This window comes from Phacochoerus africanus, chromosome 3, assembly GCF_016906955.1.
Source record: "Phacochoerus africanus isolate WHEZ1 chromosome 3, ROS_Pafr_v1, whole genome shotgun sequence".
In the NCBI taxonomy this organism is placed as follows: Eukaryota; Metazoa; Chordata; class Mammalia; order Artiodactyla; family Suidae; genus Phacochoerus; species Phacochoerus africanus.
In genome coordinates, this window is record NC_062546.1 from 73,095,629 (window position 1) to 73,120,475 (window position 24,847).

General features: G+C 36.1%; 1 protein-coding gene across 9 annotated transcripts in view; it reads right to left on the reverse strand.

Annotated features, from left to right (window-relative positions):
- Positions 1-24,847, reverse strand: part of ARHGAP15 (Rho GTPase activating protein 15) — a 619,215-nt gene that overhangs the window by 515,779 nt on the left and 78,589 nt on the right. For 8 of the 9 annotated variants that reach the window (XM_047772000.1, XM_047772001.1, XM_047771999.1 and 5 more), the window contains 2 exons: positions 17,117-17,178; positions 2,326-2,413 (listed from right to left, as the gene is read on the reverse strand). In XM_047772000.1, coding sequence (XP_047627956.1) covers positions 2,326-2,413; positions 17,117-17,178 — 150 coding nt within the window. Of the gene's footprint in view, positions 1-2,325; positions 2,414-17,116; positions 17,179-21,047; positions 21,133-24,847 lie in introns of all 9 variants that reach the window. The other variant, XM_047772008.1, reaches the window with a different exon arrangement.

Below are 24,847 nucleotides of genomic sequence, written 5' to 3' on the forward strand. Positions count from 1 at the left end.
TCATTCCTATACAGATTAAAATGTCATTTACTCTTTTAAACCACATTTTGCACTCACTTAGGCAGTTTCTACTGACCACTTGGAAGAAAGGATAGACTTTTTCCCAGAAGTACAATGAACAATAATATTAGGACATGTGGAAGGGGGTAGAAAAAAAATGCAGAAACTTGAGCATAAATCTCTTTCAAAATAAAACCACAGTATCTTTAATCAAGGCCTGGCAATCATCGTATCATTTCTCTGAGACTGGAATTGGTAAATGTGGGCTATCCCACCAGGCCTTCAATACTTGGTTAGAAATGTATCCAAGAAGTTGACTAACAAGACAATTCATGCAGTACAAACAGGAATCTGTAATTCTTTTCCCCATTACCACAACACACAGTTAGTTCCTGCCCTGAATTTGCTTTGAAGACAATGAGTGCCTAGGAGAAATCATAAGAGCATTGAAAATGGGGCCAGAAGTAATAAGTAGGAACTGCCAAAAATATGTTAATGAATTTCTTCTAAAAGTAAAATCTATTGTCAATTTTCAACAATTCTGAATGTTGAACTGGAGGCATGTAATTAATGAGCTGACTTGCAACATTTGCCTACAATATCTAAGAGGGAGTTTTCTTTCACCTGTAGAAAATTAAGCAGCTGATAATTATATCTCATCATACAAGGAGATTAAAATAATAAAAATAAACCAAACACTTTAATTTGGAATCTAATCTCTCCCATTATCCCAGCACATTCACATAAACTCTGCTCCAATAGAATTCTTCTCACCCAGCAGGAGGAAGATCATCTTCACAGCAGCCAAACTCAGCAAGGCAAACAACTTTCCTCCCATCCTGACTTCCCCCTTAGAACCCATTCAAAGGGAAGACAAAGGACCCCATGGGTGGATGGGAGTTGTTTTGTGCCTGGCCCTTAGGGGTACTTTATTTTTCTTAAAAAGATTATCTCACCATTACCGCAGCCAAAAAATGAAACAAAACAAAACAAAACAAAACTCTAAAACAAATGTCTGAGGCAGTTTAAATTAAAAATACAAAGAACTGAGATATATTTTTTAATTTATTCATAATTAGTTTACAGATTGGACTGCACAGAGACTACAAAATCAGCAAGCTACTTGGGGATAAAGGCTATTGCAATTATCAGGAGCAAGCCAAATGCTACGTTTTGTTCTTACTAAAAATCTTCTTTAAAAAAATAACATTTCCTAGCAAATGATTTTCTATTTCCTATTTAAAGAGGATTACACAGCAAACAAGACTAGTGGCTGGAAAGCAAAGAACTTTCCATCGTTTTATTACCTGCCAAATACAAATTAGTTCATTGTGGTTAATTCCTGCCAGGAGACCCCTTTCCCTGCCACCCATCAGGCCGATGAGGTATGGCAGGTTGGTTCCTGCCCTGAGTCCTTCCTAATCAGGAGGCTGTCAGATATGCTGCTTGCCCACTGTCTCCGACATCATGTGGCAGCTCTGGTGTTCAGGCAGCAAGGTTTTGAGCTTGAGTTGGCCCAGTAACTAGCTCAGAATTGCTCCTTCTTACTATCACTGTCAAATCTCTGAGGGCATATGTGAGGCCCTCCTCCAGGTACAATCAAGAAGCCCTACAAATTTCACTTTGTAATAACTAAAGGATACAGAAATTGTATTAGCTCTATTAGATGGAGTCACAGAACTATTCGAAAGGTTAGCTGGGTATAGTGAATATCACAGACTAAGATAAAAAATCACTTTGTTAACTTAGAGTGTTTCCTCATTGGTAACACCCTATATTAAGGTGCCATTTATAAACAGTTTATTATTATTTATTAATGCGTGAAGCACTTTATAGCATGCTAGATAACAACTTAAATTCATGTATTAAAGATGCACATACATGGTTTAATACGATTTACGTCTTACAATATTCTTTAAAACAGCCTTCCATAGTCTCATCTGTTAAGCATTTATTACTAATGCATTTTATAACATACTTTATAATACATTATTTGAGCAAGTAGCTGCAGTTAGTGATCATTTCATAAATAAGAATAAAGCATTTATAAATGGCACCTTAATTTAAAGTGTTACCTTCTCATTACTAAATAGCTGCTCGCCATTCATCTCATTTTGTGATTATTCTCCAAATGCACCACTTAATAAAACAGACACTAAGTTCTATTTTCCCTTCATATGATTAAAAGCTTATTGAGTCATTTTCTCCATCTGCTTTCAGATGTTGATGGCTTCGAGGCTTTAGTGTGATTTCTGTTGAAACCAAACTTTTAATTCAACAATATTTCTGTAAAGATGAAAATAGTAGACATGGAGAACTACTCACCATGTTAGACAGAGCCTGCTGTTTGGATTCTTTGTAAAATTCAATTTTTCGACTAGAAAGGACAACCCAGGAAGTAGACCAGTTTTTCCTTAGGAGAGAGAAAAGCAAAAAAAAAAAAAAGCATTATCACTTGAAAAAATTATTCACAGATACTGTAGGAGCAAATTTTGAAAAGAGTAGAAACTGGAGTACCCGTCGTGGCGCAGTGGTTAACGAATCCGACTAGGAACCATAAGGTTGCGGGTTCAGTCCCTGCCCTTGCTCAGTGGGTTAACGATCCGGCGTTGCCATGAGCTGTGGTGTAGGTTGCAGACGCGGCTCGGATCCCGCGTTGCTGTGGCTCTGGCGTAGGCCGGTGGCTACAGCTCCGATTCAACCCCTAGCCTGGGAACCTCCATATGCCGCGGGAGCGGCCCAAGAAATAGCAACAACAACAACAATAACAACAACAACAACAAAGAAAAAGACAAAAAAAAAGAGTAGAAACTATCGTTTTTTTAATTTTTTTATCTTTTTTTTTTTTTTTTTTTGCTTTTTAGTGCTGCATCCATGGCATATGGAGGTTTCCAGGATAAGAAGTCAAATCGGAGCTACAGCTGCTGGCCTATACCAGAGCCACAGCAACTTAGGATCTGAGCTGCATCTGTGACCCACACCACAGCTCATGACAACACCAGATCCCTAACCCACTGAGTGAGGCCAGGGATCGAACCCCCAACCTCATGGTTCCCAGTCAGATTCATTTCCATTGCGTCACGATGGGAACTCCATCTTTATTTTTAAATAGAATTCCTAAAAGTATTTCTTTATTAAAATCTACAGGTGGTATGGAATTGAGGTAAAAATAAACACATTCTGTAATTTTAAAGATGATGCAATTTATAATCGTTTAGTAATCTGTAGACCCTCTCAAAATCTTTTCAACTATTAAAAATCTAACATTTGTGCAAAAAAAAAAAAAAAATGGGAGTTCCCATCGTGGCACAGTGGTTAACGAATCCGACTAAGAACCATGAGGTTGCGGGTTCCATCCCTGGCTTTGCTCAGTGGGTTAAGGATCTGGTGTTGCCGCGACTTGTGGTGTAGGTTGCAGACGCGGCTTGGATCCTGTGTTGCTGTGGCTCTGGCGTAGGCCGGTGGCTACATCGCCAATTAGACCCCTAGCCTGGGAACCTCCATATGCCGCGGGAGCGGCCCAAGAAATGGCAAAAAAACAACCAAACAAAAAATCTAACTTTTGTGTATCCATGTTCTCCACTCCATAAAGAGTCTATGTTTCTACAGAAAGCCAAAAATAGCAAAGTAAAAATAGAAATCATAACCCCTACTTCATTGCTATATCTGTTCATTGGTTTAATATACATCAAAGTCTGGAAAACTAACCAGTTAATGTTACTGCCTAGTTCAAAATGTTTTTCAATGTTGAAACTCAGTAAAAAAGCAAGGAAATGCAAATAAAAGGAGTAAAGTGCTTTTTCCTTTTTGTCAATAAAATTGGCAAGAATTAGAAGGAATAAAACCAAGGGTTATTGACAGAGTAGAGAAATGGATTCTTTCATACCATTTGATGGGAGTTACAAACTAGCACATCTTTTCGGGAGTGAACTGGGCAATATGATTTTTTATTACATATATATTATTTTTGATTAAACAAGCCCATTCTTATTCCTTATTCTTTAAATTTATCCTAAAGAAGTCATCTTATAAGTTAAGGCTCTGTACATAAGAATGAAGTACACCATTATTTCTTAATTCCGCACCTAAAATATAAAGAAATAAGAGATAGGTTGCATAAATTGCCTATGATAAACTCATACAGCAGAATAACAAACTCTATGCTGTAAAAGAATACTGATATGGGAAGATTTTAATGAAGACCATAATATAATACGTAGTTCATAATGCCATGCTGTGCTATTTACCTATTACTGTCCTCAAGGTTAATAGCATGTTATTTACCTATTAACAATCTTTTCTGATTATTAATTTCCATTCATCAGAAGTTCAAATATTACATCCTCGAATGTGCATTCCAAGACTTCCTCACATAGCACCGAGGATAAATTTAAAAATATTTTTTCTAAATTTTACCTTTTATCTCCTTCATTAAATAAAAAGCACCAAAATGATAAAAAATATTTCATCTTTACAGAAGTGCCCGTAGTGACTAATACAGTGCCTTGGCTATAGTAGGCACTGAATATATGTTTGTTGAATTAATGATTAAACTTAGGCATGGGGGAAAATATCTGGATTAAATAACAGTTAAATAAGGTAATAAGGGAGTTCCCGCTGTGGCACTGTGGATTAAGAATCTGACTGTAGCTGCTTGGGTTGCCACAGAGGTGTGGGTTTGATCACCAGCCTGCTATAGTGGGTTAAAGGATATGGCACAGCAGTGGCTCAGATTCAGTTCTTGCCTTGGGAACTTGGAACTTGCATATGCCACAGGTGTAGCCAAAAAGAATTTTTTTGAAAAAATAAAGTAGTGAAATCACATCTTTTTAATTTTCTTTTCCATTGAACAAGTATTACTTTAGTAGCTAGATGTGTGTTACTGCATCTTGAAGAATGACCTTGTTTAAACGGTAAAACAATAAGGAAATTAATTTACATAAGTTTCTATCATATGATATTGCTGCTGTTTTCTTTGGTTTAACACTCATTTCAGAATAGCTGAATTCATCTCACAAAAACAATTTTAAAAGTTTATATAAAAAGACTATTCTGGTTGATAGAAAACGATACAAAAATACCTTTTAAAAAACATTCAAGATCTTTGTGTAATTTGATTCCATTTGCCTCAAAGATTCTAGAGGCTTGATTGAAAAAACAGCTTTGATTCAGTAATGTTAATATTTACAAGACTAGGTTGCTCTTACATGCCTTAAGCTTTCCTAATGATATACCATCATATTAAAACAACAACAGGATAAACAGAAACAAAACAAAACACAACATGTATTTTTCAACATGCAAATATGAATACTGTGTTCTTGGACCCACTTGTCTTCAAATAGTCACTTTTTCAATCAAATGACAGAACAGGCAGAAAAAGGAAAAAAGAAAACCACATAGACCTTTATCCCCCTTTGCCCTAGTTCCCACTTCTTTTAGGTACCAACAGCAAAAAGGTGGACTGGAGTAGCTGCAGTCTTCCCTTTATGTAGATCATAATATTAGATGGCCAAAGATAGGGTAAAGAGAGACATTGGAAGGACTACTGGTCTAGAATGGGCATTTTTTATCTTGACCCTTTACTTTTCCAGTATGTGCTCAGGAAGAATGAACACCCTCAGAGGTAATGAAATCTGTATTTACCCTGCCTATTCTATTTCACACTATATTTTTCACCACCTGACAGGAAGATAATTATATACCTTATTTGCTTCTTGCCTATAGCAAGCCCTGGGTAAATGATTCTGATTTGATCTGTTTCAAATGTTGATCATTTATAGAATGTGTTGGCATTATTCTTCCCTTTCCTAAATTTGAACTGGCACTGGTTAGAACTGAAGTTACATGAAATTCAGTTATCTCATGGTTCTCAATTAGAACTTTGAATTGCTGTAAAATGTTCCCTCTTAGGTGAATCTGATGAACAAGCCAAAGAGGGTAAGGTGTTAGAATGTTGGTAATATGAAATGCTCTGGTACTTCACATACAGTGCCATTTCCTTTTGAAGTTATAAACTACAACCAATGTCTTTATGGATACAAGTGAAGATTTTTCCAATTTGTTTAAGATCATTTCATTTCAAAAGGAAGAACCGACAGCTCTTTGTCAACCTTTTAGAGGCCCCAATTTTGTTTTCCATGATCTCTTTTAAAGTAATAATTAGCATAAATTACTTTGACTACCTGGTATACGTTTGACTAGTAGAGATTCAGCTTCACAAATAAGATGATGACATTATTAATATGTCCATTTGCTAACATGGAAAACAAGGTTCAGAGAGTTTAGGTAAGTTAGTCATATACTTAGCCATCCTTAGAGTCAAACCCAGTTTCTCTGATTCTGAAGCCTGAAATCTGTTCAATAATTTATGCTTCTTTTTTTTTAAAGATTAAGGAGTACAGACATACCTCATTTTATCATGCTTCACTTTATTGTGCTTTGCAAATATTGTATATTTATAAATTGAAGGTTTGTGGAAATCGTGTTTTGAGCAAGTCTAGTGGCATAACTTTCCCAACAGTATTTGTTCACTTTGTGTCTCTGTGTCACATTTTGGTAATTCTTGAAATATTTCAAGATTTTCCATTACTATTATATTTGTTAGAGTGAACTGTGATCAGTGATGTTTGCGGTACTCATTGTAATTGTTTTGGGGTTCCATGAACCATGCCCAAAGAAGTCAGCAAACTTAATTCATAAACTGATTTGCTCTACCAACTGGCCTTTCCCTGCCTTTCTTTCCCTGAAACACAACAATATTGAAATTAGGCCAATTAACAACCCTACAATGGTCTCTAAGTTTTCAAGTGAAAGGAAGAGTTGTCTCTCACTTTAAACCAAAGGCTAGTAATGATTAAACTTATTGAGGAAGGCATGTCAAAAGCTGAGACAGGCCAAAAGCTAGGTCTCTTGTGCCAAGCAGAATGCAAAGGAAAAGTTCTTGAAGGAAGTTAAAAGAGCTACTCTGGTGAACATGAGTGGTAATAAAGCAAAACAGCCTTATTGCTAATATGAAGAAAGTTTTAGTGGTCTAGATAGAAAAGCAAACCAGACACAACATTCACTTAAGCCAAAGCCTAATCCAGAACAAAGTCCTAACTCTCCTCAGCTCTATGGAGGGTTGAGAGAGGTGAGGAAACTTCAGAAGAAGAGTTTGAACCTAGCAGAGTTTGGTTTATGAGGATTAAGGAAGCCATCCCCATAAGATAAAAGTGCAAAGTGAAGCAGCAAGTACTGATGTAGAAGCTGCAGCAAGCTGTCCAGAAGATCTACCTAAGATTATTAACTAAGGTGGCTACAGTAAAAACCGATTTTCAATGTAGACAAAACAGCCTTATATGGGAAGAAGATGCCATTTAATGCTTTCAGAACTAGAAAGGAGAAGCCAATGTCTGAATTCAAAGCCTCAAAGGACATGTTGCATGTCTTGTTAGGTGCTAATGCAGCTGGTGACTTTAAGTTGAAGCCAATGCTCATTTACCATTCTAAAACTCCTAGGATCCTTAAAGACTATGCTAAATCCACTCTGCTTTTGCTCTATAAATGGAACAGCAAAGCCTAGGTGACTGAACATCTTCTGACAACATGGCTTATTGAGTATTTTAAGTCCACTATCAAGACCTACTGCTCAGAAAAAGAAAATACACACACACACACACACACACACATATGTATGTGTAATATATATATATTACTGCTCACTGACATTGCACCTGGTGACCTAAGAGCTCTGATGGAGATGTACAATGAGATTAATTATTTTTTATTCCTGCTAATATAATATCCATGCTGCAGCCCATAGATCAAGGAGTCCTATTATTTAAGAAATATATTTTTTGTAAGGCTATAGCTTCCATAGGAATGATTCCTCTGATGGATCTGGGCAAAATAAATTGAAAACCTTCTGGAAAGAATTTAACATTCTAGATGACATTAAGAAAATTCCTGATTCACGGGGAAAGGCCAAAATATCAACATTAACAGGAGTTTGAGGAAATTGATTCCAATTCTCATGGATGACTTTGAGGAGTTCAAGACTTCAGTGGAAGAAGTAATTGAAGATGTGGTAGAAACAGACAAGAGAACTAAAAGTGGAGCCTAATATGTAACTGAATTGCTACATCTGATGATAATACTTGAATGGATGAGGAGTTGTTTCTTATGGATGAGCAAAGAAAATGTTTTCTTGAGATGGAATCTACTCCTGGTGAAGATGCTATGAAGATTGCTGAAATGACAAAGAATTTAGAATACTACATAAACTTAGTTAATAAAGCAGCAACATGGTTTGAGAGGACTGACTCTAATTGTGAAAGAAGATCTACTATGAGTAAAATATCACTGACCAGTATGGCGTGTATAGAGAAATCATTCATGAAAGGAAGAATTGATCTATGTGGCAAATGTCATTACTGTCTCATTTTAAGAAATTTCCCCAGCTATCCTAACCTCCAGCAACTACCACCTTGATCAGTCAGCAGTCATCAACAGGGAGGCAAGACCCTCTGTCAGCAAAATGACTATTACTCACTGAAGGTTCAAATGATGTTTTAGCAATATGATGTTTTTGAATTATGATATATATACCTTAATTTTATACATTATGTATAAAAATAATATATATTATTATATTATTTTTAAAACATATTTCTACTGTACATTTAATAGACTACAGAAGAGTATAAACATAACTTTATATGAACTGGGAAACCAAAAATTCCTATGCCTCACTTTGCTACCTTGTTCCCTTTATTGAGGTAGTCTGGAGCCAAACTGGCAATATCTCCAATGCACAGTCATACTACTCTCTTGGTAAGGAGACTGTAAATATCAGATTTCACCATAGTTTTGGTCCTAAGTCTCAAATTATAAAAACTAATGTGCAGAGCCTATGGCAAGGTATAATGGACTCATGGATTAACTAGTTTACCTGATGTTAATTAGAAGGATTAGTCAAATGCCCATCACTCCCAAGCTCTATTTTTCTCTTAGACATTGCACTGATTTAAAGAAGTCACATGATGGACCTTTCAACTCCTCATAAAAAGCAGGAAGCAGGGGTGTGCTTCTAACAATGGCATCACCTCTGTCTCTTTACTGCTAGGGGATTATTCTGGTTTGTGATGAGCAGACTCACCTGCACTAGTAGGGAGCCTAAAACCAGAAAGTGATTCAAAAGCCTCCTCAATAGCTGAGAATTCACCTAATCGGAACATCTTTTAACCTATGATTTAGATCAGAAATTTCCTCTCTGAATGAAGTACTCTAGAGACATGGCCATTTTCTTTACAATATCTTTCTAGTCCATTCCCCATTTGATCTGTTTGGCCCACTGTGTTGCCTGCAATTCTCAGGATACCAGCAGGGCTTTCTCACCAGTTACTCTAACACAGTAGCCTTTTGAATGGCACTGACAGCTCTGAAGAGAGTGTGAATAGGGTCAACTGGCAAGGTTTTGCTTTGACTTGAACTTTTAATGATTTCTATATGCAACCAAATTCTTACAGGTGACTGTTGTTCAGTACATTCCAACTCAGGAAGTGAGCAGCTCCTTCAAATTTATAGAGCTAAGGCAGGACAGGTGACTGTCTCAGTTTTCAGCGAAACTTTTAAAAGAGACTGTTTAAGGATGAAGCAATTTTCAGAATGGAAAAATGTTACTCTACCTCCCTAGCACCCCTGAAGAGGGGAACACTATCCCTGACCTCCTGAGCTTTTCCTTCTGGGCACTGCAGGGCATTGTATCTGACATTTAGTGAGTATTCAGTAAATGTTTTTTGTTATTGTTGTTTTGTTTTTTTGTTTGTTTTGTTTTGCTTTTTAGGGCCCCACCCACAGCATATGGAAGTTCCCAGGCTTGGGGTCCAATCAAGCGACAGCTGCCAGCCTACACCACAGCCACAGCAACATCAGATCCAAGCCACATCTACGACCTATACCACAGCTCACTGCAATGATGGATCCTTAACCCACTGAATGAGGCCAGGGATCGAACCTGAAACCTTATGGTTCCTAGTCGGATTCATTTCCGCTGTGTCATGACAGGAACTCCAGTAAATGTTTTTGAGTGAAAGAATGTTTAGGCTCTCAAATTTCAGGAGAGTCGTACATCTAGATTCTTCCTGCTCCGTGTTTACCATTATTCACTAACAAGGGCTACAAAAGCACCTGCTTCTTGCATTTCCCATTTTCACTCCTTAGTTACCAAGAGTTTGGCCTGTCTTTCCTATTGTTGTTTTAAAAGTATCTAACACTCCTGGCTGACTGTATTTTCTCTAGTGTATAATTCTAGTGGTAATATCTGAGCCTTCTCTAGCAGGCTCCCTCACTTCTCAGATGTGTGTTAATAAGATGAGCTGTTCTACATGCATTGATTCCTGCTCTATGCTAGGTATGGCACCTGGTATATTGTCTGTATCAAGCACTTTAATCCCCAAACCAGTTCTCTAATCAGGAGAGACAGGTAATGAACATGGAAATAAATTAATCCTCCAAGCAGAACTAGGAGGTAGTTGATATCCCCCACACTTAAGATAAAAAAAAACTGAGGCTTAGTGAGGCCGCATTCTACCCAAAGGGATCACAGTCATAAATATGGGATGCAGGCCAAGTCTCTGGGACCTTGAAAGCCACTCATTCTGCTGTATCAACTGTCTCTGGAGCAAGAAGCACGCAGCGCCCCCTTGGTCATACTGGACATATTTATGCAGAGCCTCGTGATGGACTCTGGAGAGGAAGACACCTAACTGTTGTGAAGAGGTACTCTGAACTCCTTGGAGCAAGGCCACTACTTAGTCTGTCCTGGGCTGTTCTGCAAGGCTGAACTGCAAGCCCTTTCATCCCTACCTTCACCCATCAGCGAGAGCCAATTAATTCATCAACATTTCATCATCTTAACTTTGAGGGCATTTTTTTTTTTTTTTCCGCACAGAGAGTTAAAAAACAAGCTGAGGGATAGACTTGAGGGTTAAGCAAGACACATAGGTCAGAATATCAAACTTCAGTAAGCCAGAGATTCCAGGAATCAGTAAGACAGTCTCTGAATGACTTAACATGTAACAATTAGGTAAAAGATTGATACTGTTGCTAGTAGTTCAGTAAAGGAAACAGATTCTGAGACAAGAAATTCAAGTATTTATTTTAATTTTTTGTCACGAAACAAATCATATCTAAGGGGAAGGGGGAAGATCCTTAATATAATTAGGAAGGAGTTAGAACTGAATTTTAATAAGGACAATTCGTTACAAACAATGTACCTAATGGGATAGTCTCTCCAAGTGAGACACTTCAGAGAACTTCCTAAAACAAATCCTGACTTGTACAGGTAGAAAGTAAAACATACAAATAAACGAAACAATCAAACAAAGAGCAAGCAAACAAAAAACAAAACCCAAACCAAAACCCCTCAAAAAACCCTCAATGTGGACATCAGCTTAGGCAAAAAAAAAAAAAAAAAAAAAAAAAAAAAAAAAAAAAACACCAAAAAACCAAAAAAACCAACTTTGCATTCTACAGAATGGACACCAGATGGCAGCACATAATAACAGCAATTTTGCTTATTCGAAAAAAGCTTCATGGAAAACAGGCCTTAAAATATTCATTTTTAACCATTATAAAAAACTGTTAGCTTGAGCTCAGATTTAACATACCTATTTCTCTAAAATCAAAGCTTTATCTCTTACATTCCGTTGTGTCTCCTTTAGTAACGACAGTGGCAAACCAAAAAGTCAAGAGGAAAATATACCTGAGTTTCCTTTGTAAATTTCAGGCTCTCCTTGGGCTGCTGGCCTCTGTTATCTGACTTGATCACATTGAATTTGACTTGATTCCACAGCACTTGGTGGGTGTGGGAGTGATTTACTCTTATATCCTTGAATGATTTACTGAAAAATCACTCAGACATTGTTATATGCTCTAGTTCTCAAACTTAAGCGAGCAACTTATTTCTTCTGTCTTAGAGTTTAAAGCTTCTTGTAATTTGCCTCTGCTTTAAAAAAAGGGCCAAAGAGATACTGATATACAAATACACACATCTTTGTCACTCTTGCAAGAAATGTAAAAGCTTTATATATTCAAAAGTTACTAGAAGTGGAAATTATAAGAGAGCATAGTTTGGGAATTATAAACTAAAACTACCTTTTACAAATTAACTTGTGTATTCCATACTCTCCAAACCTTCCCTCAAATCCTCACTGCTGAACATAAAAAGAGAGACAGATTCAGCCTGGAATAATTCATTGGTATCCTGAGCAGAAAGTGCTAAAAAAAAAAAAAAGTTTATATCAAGTGAGTACTTTGGTATCATGATCTACAGGAAGTCTATTAAACAGTATAACAACTGTTTTTTTTTAAAAAAGGAATAAAAACAAAGGTTTAATAGCTATGGGCTCTAGGACACTAGTAGACATAACACTGCACTCTCTTTACTTGATTTCTTTCCATGTACCTCTTTTCACACTCAAGTACTTCCTCTCATGTCCCTCTGGAGAGCAGAGCAGAGTGAAAAACCAAATGTGAAAAAAAAAAAAATACAGAGACACAAATGAGGTGAAACAGAGGGCTAGGCTTGAAGTGGAAGGTGTAGAAGGAGAGATAAGCTACTGAAGTAGCTTACATGCTGTCAGGGGCTTTTGGAAATTAAATAATTGAAAAGAACTTTTCACTAAGGTCTTCAGAAGCCTCAGAGAGACTTGAGCTAATTTGCTTTTCGGGTTAGAAGAACTAAAATGCAGGAATTCCTATACTTCATCAGAGAAGTATATTTTCAATATTCACAATGAAATGTATTCAGCTTTTAATCTTGTCTGAGGAAATATCTATAACTTCAAAATAAAGTAAAACTTATGGCCTTTCATGAATATAAGATAGAGCCAAAGAGTTCTACTTCCTTCTACCCACTCTTGATGCATTCAGAGGTAGGTCCAACTTTTCTTAAAAAGAAAATTTTTTTCTTAGAAGGAAAGAGAAAAAAAAAAGGATTTCGAGAAGGAAAGGTTGATATACGTAACCAAGTTTCTCCATTTGTAAAATGAAAACAATAACACAGCTTATTTTAGAGTATTATTTCAGTATTACTGGTAAAGCAATTAGTTAAGTACTTGACAGAGCAGGCATCCATTACTATTGCTATTAACTCATTAAAATGTATGAAGGGATAAAGTACCTTGATAAAAAATGAAAAGGCAATGAAAATAAATATTACATAAGAAATACAAATTACAGCAACTATGGTATACTATTTAATAGATACTAAATTATCAATGGGATAAAAACTGAACTTTTTTTTTGCTTTTTTTTAGGGCAGCACCTGTATATAAGTCCCCAGGTTTGAGGTCTAATCAGAGCTACAGCTGCCAGCCTACACCACAGCCACAGCAATGAGGGATTTGAGCTGCATCTGTGACCAACACCACAGCTCATGGCAATACTGGATCCTTAACTCACTGAGCGAGGCCAGGCATTGAACCCACATCCTCATGGATACCAGTCAGATTTGTTTCTGCTGCGCCAAAAAGGAAACGACAAAACTACACAATTTTTCAAGATTATGATTAACCTGACCATTTTGTTTCTTGTTACAAAAATATACAGACTCCTTAGGTAAGCATTATGGCAAAACATAAGTCATTTTTTAAAAAAATGGCCATGTGGTTTAATCAAGTCATTGAGATTTACGATTAAGATAATAATAGAATAATAATTAAGATAATATAAAAGAAAAATTGACAAGCTATAGGAAGTTTACTGTAATTATAATTATTTTCATATAAAACTGGAATCACCTTAAAAATCAAATAAAAGAGGAGTGTATAAATGGTTTGGTACATTACAGTCCTATCAACATGTGGGATATTGTATGTTATTCAACATTCTGTGTCTAAAATTTTCTATTTGTAAAGTGCTTATAATAAAAATAAAACAAATCCCACAAACAATAAAGAATAAAATTATGAATAAATATGGATCAAATTTAAAGATTGCTGGTCATGATGACTTTCATCAGTAAGGTAAATAATAAGAGACTTGAAGGAGATATCTGCAAGTCTAAAGCTGACAAAGCATTCCTACCTGGAGTATATCTGAAGTATATTAGGAGCTCTCTCTCAAAAAAAAAAAAAAAAAAAAAGAGTAACAATAGAAAATAGTCAAAGTTTATGCATAGGAAAATCTTGAAATGCAGAACCTGACCGACTCTAAATAGGTGAGGTGATGTTTAACTGAAACACCAATCAGAAGAATAAAAATAAATGTGACAATAAAAAGAAGTAATGCCCTATAGCCACCAACGTGCAAAACTGAGAGTTTAATAATGTTGTGTTCTGATGAGATTATGGCAAAAGGTGACCCCTTCTGCATTGCAGAGGCAGTGTGAACTGATGCACTCATTCTGGAGAAAGTCTGTCACACCCCCAATGAATTTTTATAACTGTGTGCACCTTACCACCAAACAATCCTTCACACCTGAATTTCTCCAGAGAGAAATCCTAACTGGCTGGTAAGGAGACAGGTATGTGTGGTTTACAGCAATGCTGTTTGAGATGGAAGGAGTTAGGGACAATTTAGATACCCACTCATAGAAGCCTGAGTAAGTAAGATTGGGTGTGTGCACACATGGCAAAATGGGAAGCAGTTGGAAGAAATGAAGTTGTTTTAAATATGTAGATATAGATAGATGTCCTAATTAACTAACATTGAATAAAAGTAGTCTGAAACAGAATGCGGATTATAACTTAAAAGGCTAGTACAATTTAGAACACATTCACATACGTACTGTTTTCTAGAATGCCACACATATCGCCCAACAAATATATGGAAGGTGGATTTAAAGAACACACATTCTACAGAGGATTGAAGTAGGCACTGGAGACTAAGAATAAAATAAAACCAGCTAGGGGTCTTCCCTAGAATGATGATAATATAAGGCCACACACAAGAATATAATCAACTCAATTCTGTGTACCTGAGGTTAAAAACAAAAACAAAGGAAAACTAAAATTTATAAAACTTTAAATGAAAAAAGCTGAAAGAATGCATAATTGTATGCAAACTGATTGAAATAACAATAAAACAGAGTACAAACTAATGTTTACATGTATTTCAGCTAGAACACAGAAATGGTATACAAGCTGATTAAAGAAACAGCAAATAAAACAAATACAAAATGGTACACATGCTGAATGAAACTACCTAAAAAAAAAAAATGTATTAACATGAGTTGGTTGGGGAAAAGGCCCTATTCTACTTCTCTGCTTGACACCACCTTCTAAGAAAACATTTTACGAGGGTGATTTATGGATGACTCATGCACAAGGAAGGTTTACAATACCACTATAGTGGGACATCATCTTGTTTGCTTGGAATTCCTTCTAGATCTTCTCCTCTTCCTTGCATGAGGCCTAAGACTAAACAAAGCTGTCACCTCCTCTCTCCTACCAATCCCCAGTGAAAAGCTGAAGTGATAATTAGGCAAGTCCTTGGGTCCTTTTCTGTCCCTCTTTGGATTTTTTTGTCTACATGGCTAGTAAGATAAGAAAAGATTCTGACTTCCTCATCTTCAGAAGATTTATTGCTACACCCTCCGCATTCCTTCCATGAGCTGATATAATTAAGAATGAAGTCCAGGCAAAAGGAGGCGCTAGGCTGGGTTAGTCAAAGAATCCCTCCTGTTGCCCTTTCAGAACCCAACACATTAAGCCAGGTTCTCCACTGGGGCAGGAACTAGCCCAGTCTCTAAAAGCAGTCTTGGGTTTTTTTGTTTGTTTTATCGAAGTATAGCTGATTTACAATGTTGTGTTAACTTCTTCTGCTGTACAACAAAGTGATTTAGTTATACACACAGACATATCCATTCTTTTTCAAAATTTTTTCCCGTATAGGTTATCACAGAACACTGAGTAGACTTCTCTGTGCTATAGAGAAGGTCCCTGTTGACCATCCATTCCATACACAATAGAGAAAGCAGCCTTGCATTTGATTTTATCTCCTGTGCATCTTCCTCCTGGACCCCTCAAGGGAGGATGGCTGCAGGGTTACCACAGAGGAACAGTCTAGGAGAGGATTCAAGGTCGCTATTCCAGAATAAAACAATTTGGCAGAAATCAGAGTTTGTTCTTTAAAACTGAAATAGCTAATTTAGGTAGTAGAATTATAAATGATTGTTTTCTTCTATTGTATTTATTTTAAATAAATATATACTTACTCCATTATAGCAAGCAAACAAAACATATTTCATTCTCTAGTGTTGGCCAGAGTTCCATACTAGTAGTGAATTGTACTATACAATTTATGTGTCCCATCTTGTAGTTAATTAGTACATTTATCCTTTATGGTATTAAGTGTTAATAATATAGTCATAAGTAAATACCTTGTCTCCCATTGTGAACACTTTCTACATACCTCTGCAGCTTCCACATAACCTAGCATAAAGTTAAGTCTATAATAATACCTACATGAGAAATAGGAAAAATACTAAAATGGAGATTATTATTTCCAAATATCCCATATATAAAAGTTACCTTGCATCTTTTGTCTACTTTCTTATTGACCTTAAATTTTTCTCCAAGCTTTCTGTTACTCTTGTCTAGGAAAATCTTATTAGTTTTTCTAAGTTTTCTCATCTACCCTGTGTTCATCTCATCCCCAAATGCAGCAACTTCCAACTTTTTATCTATCAGATGACTTTATTTTCCTTTTATTTTTTCCTCAAATGACTGAGCAACAAATGTATTTCAAATGCTTCATCCTTCAAAAAACTATGCCCCCAATGTATTGTAGGGAGATTTTTATATACTGCAAAATGAGTCCATTCATTCCCTAATCTGTTAATCCTAGAAATCAAGATCCATTATCTTATTTCTTTGCATCTTTTTAAAGATTCAAGTCCTAGGAACACAAGAAGCATTTCATTTATATGCTCTGTGCAATAAAATAAAACACAGTGCTTCATTGTAAAACTATAATCATATTAAAATAATGTTAATCATAATGATAGCAGAGGGGAATATTCTAGTCTTGTACCATGGGGCCTTTCTTTCCAAGCAATAGCAGTGACAGAAATTGAGGAGATGGGGAACTAGAATAGTTATATAAAAGTGAATTGAAGAGTCTTTATTACCTTAGTTTCTTTCCTCCATCTGCAATTTTAGCTTTTTGAAGATAACCTTCTTTTTCAACCATCTGCAAGAAGAATGCATATATTAAAACTGTGACAAACTCCTATGCATTATTCGTTTGAATGAACCTGCGCTTTCCAACAGTCATTGCAGTGATGGAAGTTTCCAGTCATAGAACTTCATCAATAATGCATATATAGCTTATGGGAAGTGCCTGCAAGATCATAGTCATTACAGCTGTTAAATATCTAAAAGAAAGATTACAAAGAATAATGTGAATGATTTGTTAGATAGTGATACACCTTTACTACTTTTCCTTCTGGGCACTGAAGTCACTTGCTTACAAAATTGATTAAAGTGGTAAAACAAAGACAAATTTAATGGCTTCCTTAATTTTACCGATCATTCTTGGAAAAGTTCTTCCTTTTCACTCCTCATTTCTACTTCCTCTTGTACCTGCTTGATGCCTGGGAGCAAGAAAAACTGGATACAACCAGGTAACAGCTGGTTGAACCAGAATTTCTTTCAGTTACCAGAAAATGCTATAGGAGCACAGTCTCATTAGCTTCTTTCATGGTGTGTGTTTGTTTCCTTCTCTATTTGTATTTATTAGCTTTCATTGCTAATAGAGCTGCACACATCTTAAAGGAGATTCAGTAATTCCTTATCACTCCACAGAGGTTTTCACGGAGTTCTAGGGTAAATAAGTACACAATGCATATTATGATGTGGTGACTCCCAGAAAAGTCTGTAATAAATGTTTTAATGTCTTAGTGTCCTATTTCTACCTTCACCTGCCTCTCCTGAACAACCCCCATCCCAAGTTCTTACCCTATGTCCCATCTTTTCATATTGGTGAATTGCCAACAACCGTTACTTCCGGGCTATGTGCTAAAAGCTTTTAAGAAGTCACCTGCCTAATAGCAAAAAAACACACCCCCCCATGCCACCCTATATGCTTTCCCTCTAACTATAAAACTTCACTTCCAGCATGACTCCATCTCATAAACTCCTAAATATATTAAATCTATTTAAAATGTAATATATCTGTCCATGTGTCCTCTGTAATCTCTCTTAGGTGCCCTATCCTGAATCTTTATTTTCATTGTGTCATTATCACTATCACAGGGCTTGTTGGATCATATTGTAGTTGTCCATATACTCAGTTGTGCCTGCACCTATGCTGTGACTCTACCCTTCACACCCTGGTTCCTAGCAATAGTGTACTGATGGCATAAATAGCCACAATAATAAATATTGTTTGAAGAAATGAGTGGATGAATGAATGGCTATTTAAAGGCCTATTTAAATTTTTATAGGAAACTGGGCAAGCCACAAAATGCAGGATAGGAAAGGAACATGAAAGGAAGAGACATTTGGAGATGAATTGTCCAAACCTCTAAAATTTCATCAGCTGAAGAATTGGCTATTTACAAGACTCACTCTAACATAAGATGAGCTCTTTCCTAAATTGTTTATTATTATATTCCCAATACATAGCACAATACTTAGCATTCAAAATATACTTGATGAATACATCTTGTAATAAATAATGAGAAATATAATAATGATGATTTATGATAATCATAATATTGTGTTTTTCACATAGCTATGGTTTCAGAGAACTTATTTCAGCATGTTCTCCACAAGCATAGAAGAATCTAAGGAAGCTCTCTTAGATAACTTTCAGAATCATCATGTTTAGTGGTGCCTCTTTTGTAGTTAGATACATCTATTCATTAGCTTTGCCTACATTTTATTTTATGTATACTTACATCTTTGTGAGTTTATAGTTCAAGATCCTCCTGTTTCTCTTTTTTGGGGACTAGATCTCATACTCCCCTCCAGCCATCTCAGAGACTGAGGCAAGCTTTTGCCCAGACATAGAAAACTCCAATCAGGCTTCCTACGCTGAAAGCTCTGCATTATTTTAAGTCTCATGCTGGCAAGCAAAGTTTCTATGAGGTACACTCGATTACTTTATTATTCCTTGACATCAAACTTTGAAATACCTCACCATGTACAGGCACTAGGAATCAATTATTCCTGATAAAAGAAGTATCAGGGCAAGAAGAAGATTGCTATGTATTTTATAGTGGGTTTGGATGTGGTATCATATTAATTATTCTAATTCTTTATTCCTCTTTGATGTTAATCCCATAGTTTGAAGAGAGAATAATCTATAAATTAATGTTAGTTGAGTATGCTGGTAATCTAGGACTCAGACAGTCTTGCTTCTAGTAATTTACAAAATTATGTATAGCTTTTGGCCTATGCTTAGGTAACTATAGGCCAAGTTTCAGGCCAACTTGAAGTTATTTAAGGTAGTAGCACTCCTTTAACTATGTATACTTAAGAAAAGCCAACCAATCTTTAGATGCTGAATCTAGCTTCTTAAGCTATTTGTCCAGTGTTCCTTAGAAGCCCTATTTGATGTTAAGTGGCAGAAAAGATCAGCAATTTGTCCAGATTGGATGCCGGCCAGTCTGCTAGCACTGAGGAAGTACTCAGCATACACAACTGTGCTGAGATACAGATGAAGAGAATGAATGGCAGTGGGATATCCAGATGGCACCTGTTTATCAACCTAAGTTGGAAGTGAGAAGCAAGGCAAGAGAGTAGAAGACAACCTGTGATTAATGCTAACAATCGTGGCAGAAAGACCAGCCTGTAACCGTAAGTACAGACATTGCAATTTTTTTTTTTTTTAATGTGAAGGCTTCGTGGAGTTCAGATAAAAGAAGTAGAACTGAAAACAATAGATTTTCATCTACACAAGTTCACCAAAGGAATTCTGTCAAAATACATGTTTATAAATGTAAATGAACTGACTATGAGGCTTTCACCAGATTTTCATGAGAAGGGATTAGCTTTTAATGTCAGAACCACAGAGTCTCTTGCTCTGCAATGTATTTAGGTCGTTGCTCTTTTCCCCTTTGTTCTGATTCTGTGTTCACTGGCAACACTCTGACTCGAATTCAGCTTCCTAGTTCTCATGTAGAATGTGGGTGACAAATACACAGAATCACTATATCCACTGTTATAAGTTTATAAATAAGAATTATAGTTTATACCGCAGATTCTTACAAATTTGGTTACTGTGAGATAATGCTGGGATCATCGTCTCTGTAAACATTGATAATACTGATAAATATAATTTTTTTCCAGATCCACCAAACTGAGACAGGCCCCAGACTGAAGTGGGGAGAGCCCTCTGAAGTAGCACCAGTCTATGAAAGTTTCTGTATAACTGACTGGCCTCCTAGAACTTTACACTAACTCTCTATAACTATAAATGTGAACTGCTATAAGTTTCAAACAGATTAGGCATTTAATTATTTTCCTATTTAATAATGAGGCACTTGCTACATTTTTTCTAAATTTTTAATAGCTCACAGTACTTTGCCGGTAATCTTTCTTTTGATAATTTCTATTATAAAGCACAGAATGAGGACATATCTGATTACATCACTTTACCCTTAAATGATGCTTCTCTTCCTTCTTAAATCTCTTGATTTCTCCACTATCCACAGACATAGAAATTTTTGTCTGTCTTCTTTGCATTGGCTTTCTATTTTAAAATTGTTTTTATGTTAAATGAAACTGTATATGTTTAAAGTGTACAATATGATGTTTTGATTTATATAAACATAGTGAAATGATTACCACAGTCAAGCTATTTCATGCATCCACTTCCTCACATAATTATCTTATTTAATCTTTTTTTTTTGTATAGAGAGAATACACAAGGTCTACTCTTATAGAAAATTTGCACAGTCTTATTTATTAACTACAACAGTTCTTTTAACTACAATTGCCATGTGGTAGAGTCAATCTCTAAAACTTAGTCATCGTATATAACTACACTAGCTTTCCTTCTCTGAAGAGTGTCTTCAGTTTATTCAGTTTTCTTCTTTGGGACCCATCACTTACATTGTTCTTCTCAGTCTCCAGTTATGTCTATACTGGCTCAAGCTTTCTTGTTGTATCAGATCTGCTGACCATGTGTGAGGACATGCTGGGGAAATAATCCATTGGAAACAGAAAGAAAAGCAAGCAAAGAAATCACCTTCAAAAGCCAGCTTATTGTACAACATGTAAAGTACTAATTTAAAAAAATGTAAATGCTCAATCTTGGAACTACCTTACATACAGCTGGAGAAGGAAATAGGATGCTTTTAAAGGCATGAAGTATAATATCTCTGCCTAATGTATGCTCACAATTTACTGTGTGCATACTTTTAAAAAGTGGTAAACCAAAATTCTCAAGTTGGATTACAATAATTACATGAAAAGAAGAACAGAAGAAAAGTAAAGAAAAATGATGCTGTGTCATACACGAGTGGTGCCTGTAAAGGACTAACAGCATTCTCAAAGACATTCTGGAGAAGCTGACCTTAATTTTGGGTCTTAGAGTTAGGCATGGTTTGCTCATTGCAACTTATTTATACCCCATAATGCATATATTGCTCAATAGTTTCAGGAGTCTTCTCCCTCTTTTACATTCAGGATAAGATAAAAGGTTGAGTTTTGGGGTTCTGCGGAAGGTCTTGAACTGGTTTTCATATTCTGGGTTTGGCAAAGTATGTATTATGTTTTGCCAAGTGCTTTTCTCCATCATTGTAAACCTCTGTGTATTTGAAGGGAAATTTTACCCACATGTATCTGATTTATTTACTCTTAACTCATGAAAATATCATCTTTCAAAAACTTCTATTTGATGTTTAAGAACCCCCATAGCCTTTTTCCTGAGGCTTTCATCTTTTAACCAGTGTGTTTCATTTGGTCACCACTAAAAAATCCAGGTTCTGTTTGGGAAATGGGCTGATTAGGGCACCTCTTTTTGTCTCCATAATTTCAGTCTTCCAGAGGCTTCTCCTGGATATCACCTCTCCTTTTTCCTCCTCTGTTTCTCTCTTCTTCCTGACTTCTATGTCTTTGTGTCCTCGATAGGCTGCTCCTTCTTTGCTTGTCATTGGACTCCAGTGAAAATGGCCATGTCACTGTCTTAGAAATCTATTAGCATAATTCAACTGTTTTATTATAACCTAATTTTAGTCAAGGTACTGGGAAAGAAAAGTTTGCTCAATGTCAATAGCCTTTGTTGCTGTTGTAGTGTGTGTGTTCTTCTCTACTCTAGAGTTAAATGAATTTCAAATGTAGGTCTGGATGGGAGAAGTTATTGCAAACTGTTTCTGTGTTTTAATGGATTCTCCACTCCTTATCATCACCTAAAGGCCCATCAGGATCTGAACACTGCCCTCCTCTGCCCACACTTCCTGACTTATTTCTCTATTCTAGCCTGCATGGCGTTCTTGTAGTTTTCCAAATGTTAACAACTTTGTTCCGACCTCCAGACTCTTGCACTTCTGTTTGCATCATACTTCTTCCAGTTATTTGCTTAACAAACTATCTGCCCTGCAAATCTCAATTTAAATAGGTCTTTGAAGGAGACTTGGACTATTTCATCCAAGGTAGGCTCTCCCTCTTTCAAAGAAACTTATTTGTCTGCATGGTGTGTAATTCACATTCATAGAATGTTGTATTTCTTTACTTGCTTAATACTTCTCTTCACCTCTAAAATGACAGCCCATCCAGAAAAGGACATGGCTATTTAGCATATCACTGAATATCCATACCCAGCACAGTGCCCAGCACAGGGATGGCCTCAACAAATATTGGAATTAAAAAACACATTATTGCTTGAGTCAAGGAAGGGCACTTAAAACACTGAAAACTTGGAGATGGTTTGTGTTAGTGTTATTAAATTATGTAACATTATTAACATACTACCATCTTGAAGATCTGGGAGGATGTCTTTTCAGAAAACCTAATTTTATCTTAACAAAGTAGAATTTTAAAAGTCTGAAGAGATGAAATTTTTGCAGTTTAAGGAAAGCACAGTCTGATCAATAGAATTATTCGCCAAAAGGGGCTGCCTTTTGTTTTAACATAAGAAAACACTGTATGTTTACAATGTCTTTCATCCTCAGAGCCCTCACAAGTATTAATTAATCCACAAAATTATATCTGGCTCCAAAAGGTAGAATCTGTGACTTAAGGTTTATCTGCAAAAGCCTGCTTTGCCCCCAAGCCATGGCAACTTCCTGAGCTCTGGCCTCCAAATCCTTCTAGCGCAGGAGGTAGCAGATGATTCTCTAAAACCTGCCACAGGCTTTTGACTCCTGCAGGGTTATCTGTAGACACGTCCTATACTCTTTTGATAAAAATAAAGATGATAAAGGTTTAACATGCTATAAACAGGGTTATTTTTTCTTGGACACTTCTTTATGAGGAAAAGAGAAAATGCCCTGTAAATAATTAGGTCTTATGAAGAGTTTTAATATGAAACACTCAAGATCAGGGAACAAACACATATTAGTATATTTGACACTTCACGTTTAAAATTCTTTGCCACATTATAGAACTAGTTAAGCAACAACACGGCTTCTCAGAAAATAATTTAGTCTCTTGCATCCATAGCATATGGATTTGCATACCAAGTGGCACAAATGACGTCAGCTGTCAGTGAACTGGGTAGTTTCCACCATAAGACTGCAGACTCCAATAGGAATATATTTTTGCCAATATGCAAAAGGAATACATTATGTTTCTATTTAACCCATTGATCACAACCTATTTTATAAAAGGGGATACTGAGAGGTAAAGCATGGTTACCAAAGGGTGACAACAATATCAATTGGAGCACCCACCGTGGCAGACTCCACTTTCATAAAATGAATCATTTATCTCTAGAGGGAGCGTACTTAATGGGATACTTTTGCCAGTTGTGCTTAAAGCCAAACTCTCTCATGATTGCTGGATAATGTACAAGGAAGTTCTAATTATGAGATGAAGGAAATGAGATTTAATACAGCCCAAAATGTGGGATATAAATAAGCTCAAAGATTCATATGGTAAAAATAATGAGTAATAATATCAATTTAAAGGATTTTACTATTTTCTAAAGTGTTTCGGTGTACCCTATATATGGTAGTTCCTCCTGGTAAATAGTAGCAAGGGAAACCACTGCAAGAACCCATGGATGATTCCAAAGGTAACACTGAAGCAGGTGTGAGGGAAGGAAGAAGAGTTTTAGAGATAGACAGATGGAACATGCAGATTTATGAGAAAAAAATATGTGAATCTAGGTAAAAATAATGTATTTTTATATCAGTCAAATATGAAGACAACTTGATTCTGGAAAATAATTCAACTCTTAGGGTAAACAGTAGTTAACAATTAAAATTTCATCAGAATTTGTTGTTTAAGGGAATTGGTGGTTGTTTTTGATATTACTTATCATAGTGGAGTAATTCTTAAGACTTGTGGGAGAAAGAAAAACATTTCTGTCTTTAAAATGACATTAAATAAGCAATTTAATTCAAGTAGAAATTGATCAATAAAAGTTGAATACAACCTGTGTTCACAGACAGAGAAAGATAAACAAGGACCCAAAGAGAGGATCCAGGGAAACCCAAGTCAGGAATAGGAAGGAAATTGGTCAGTAGTTCCAAAAGAGTTTATAGAGCTTTAGTATATGTGTGTGCATGCGGGCCTGTGTGTGTGTGTGTGTGTGTGTGTCTGTGTCTGTGTCTGTTGTGTGAGACAGGGACAGAGAGAGAGAGGAGGGCAGAGAGAATAAGGGAGATGCAGAGAAAGAGATTTAAAGAGAATGCAAGCTAAAGAGCTCAACAAATTCTTGCTTTTATCTTTTATCTAGCAGTACTTCC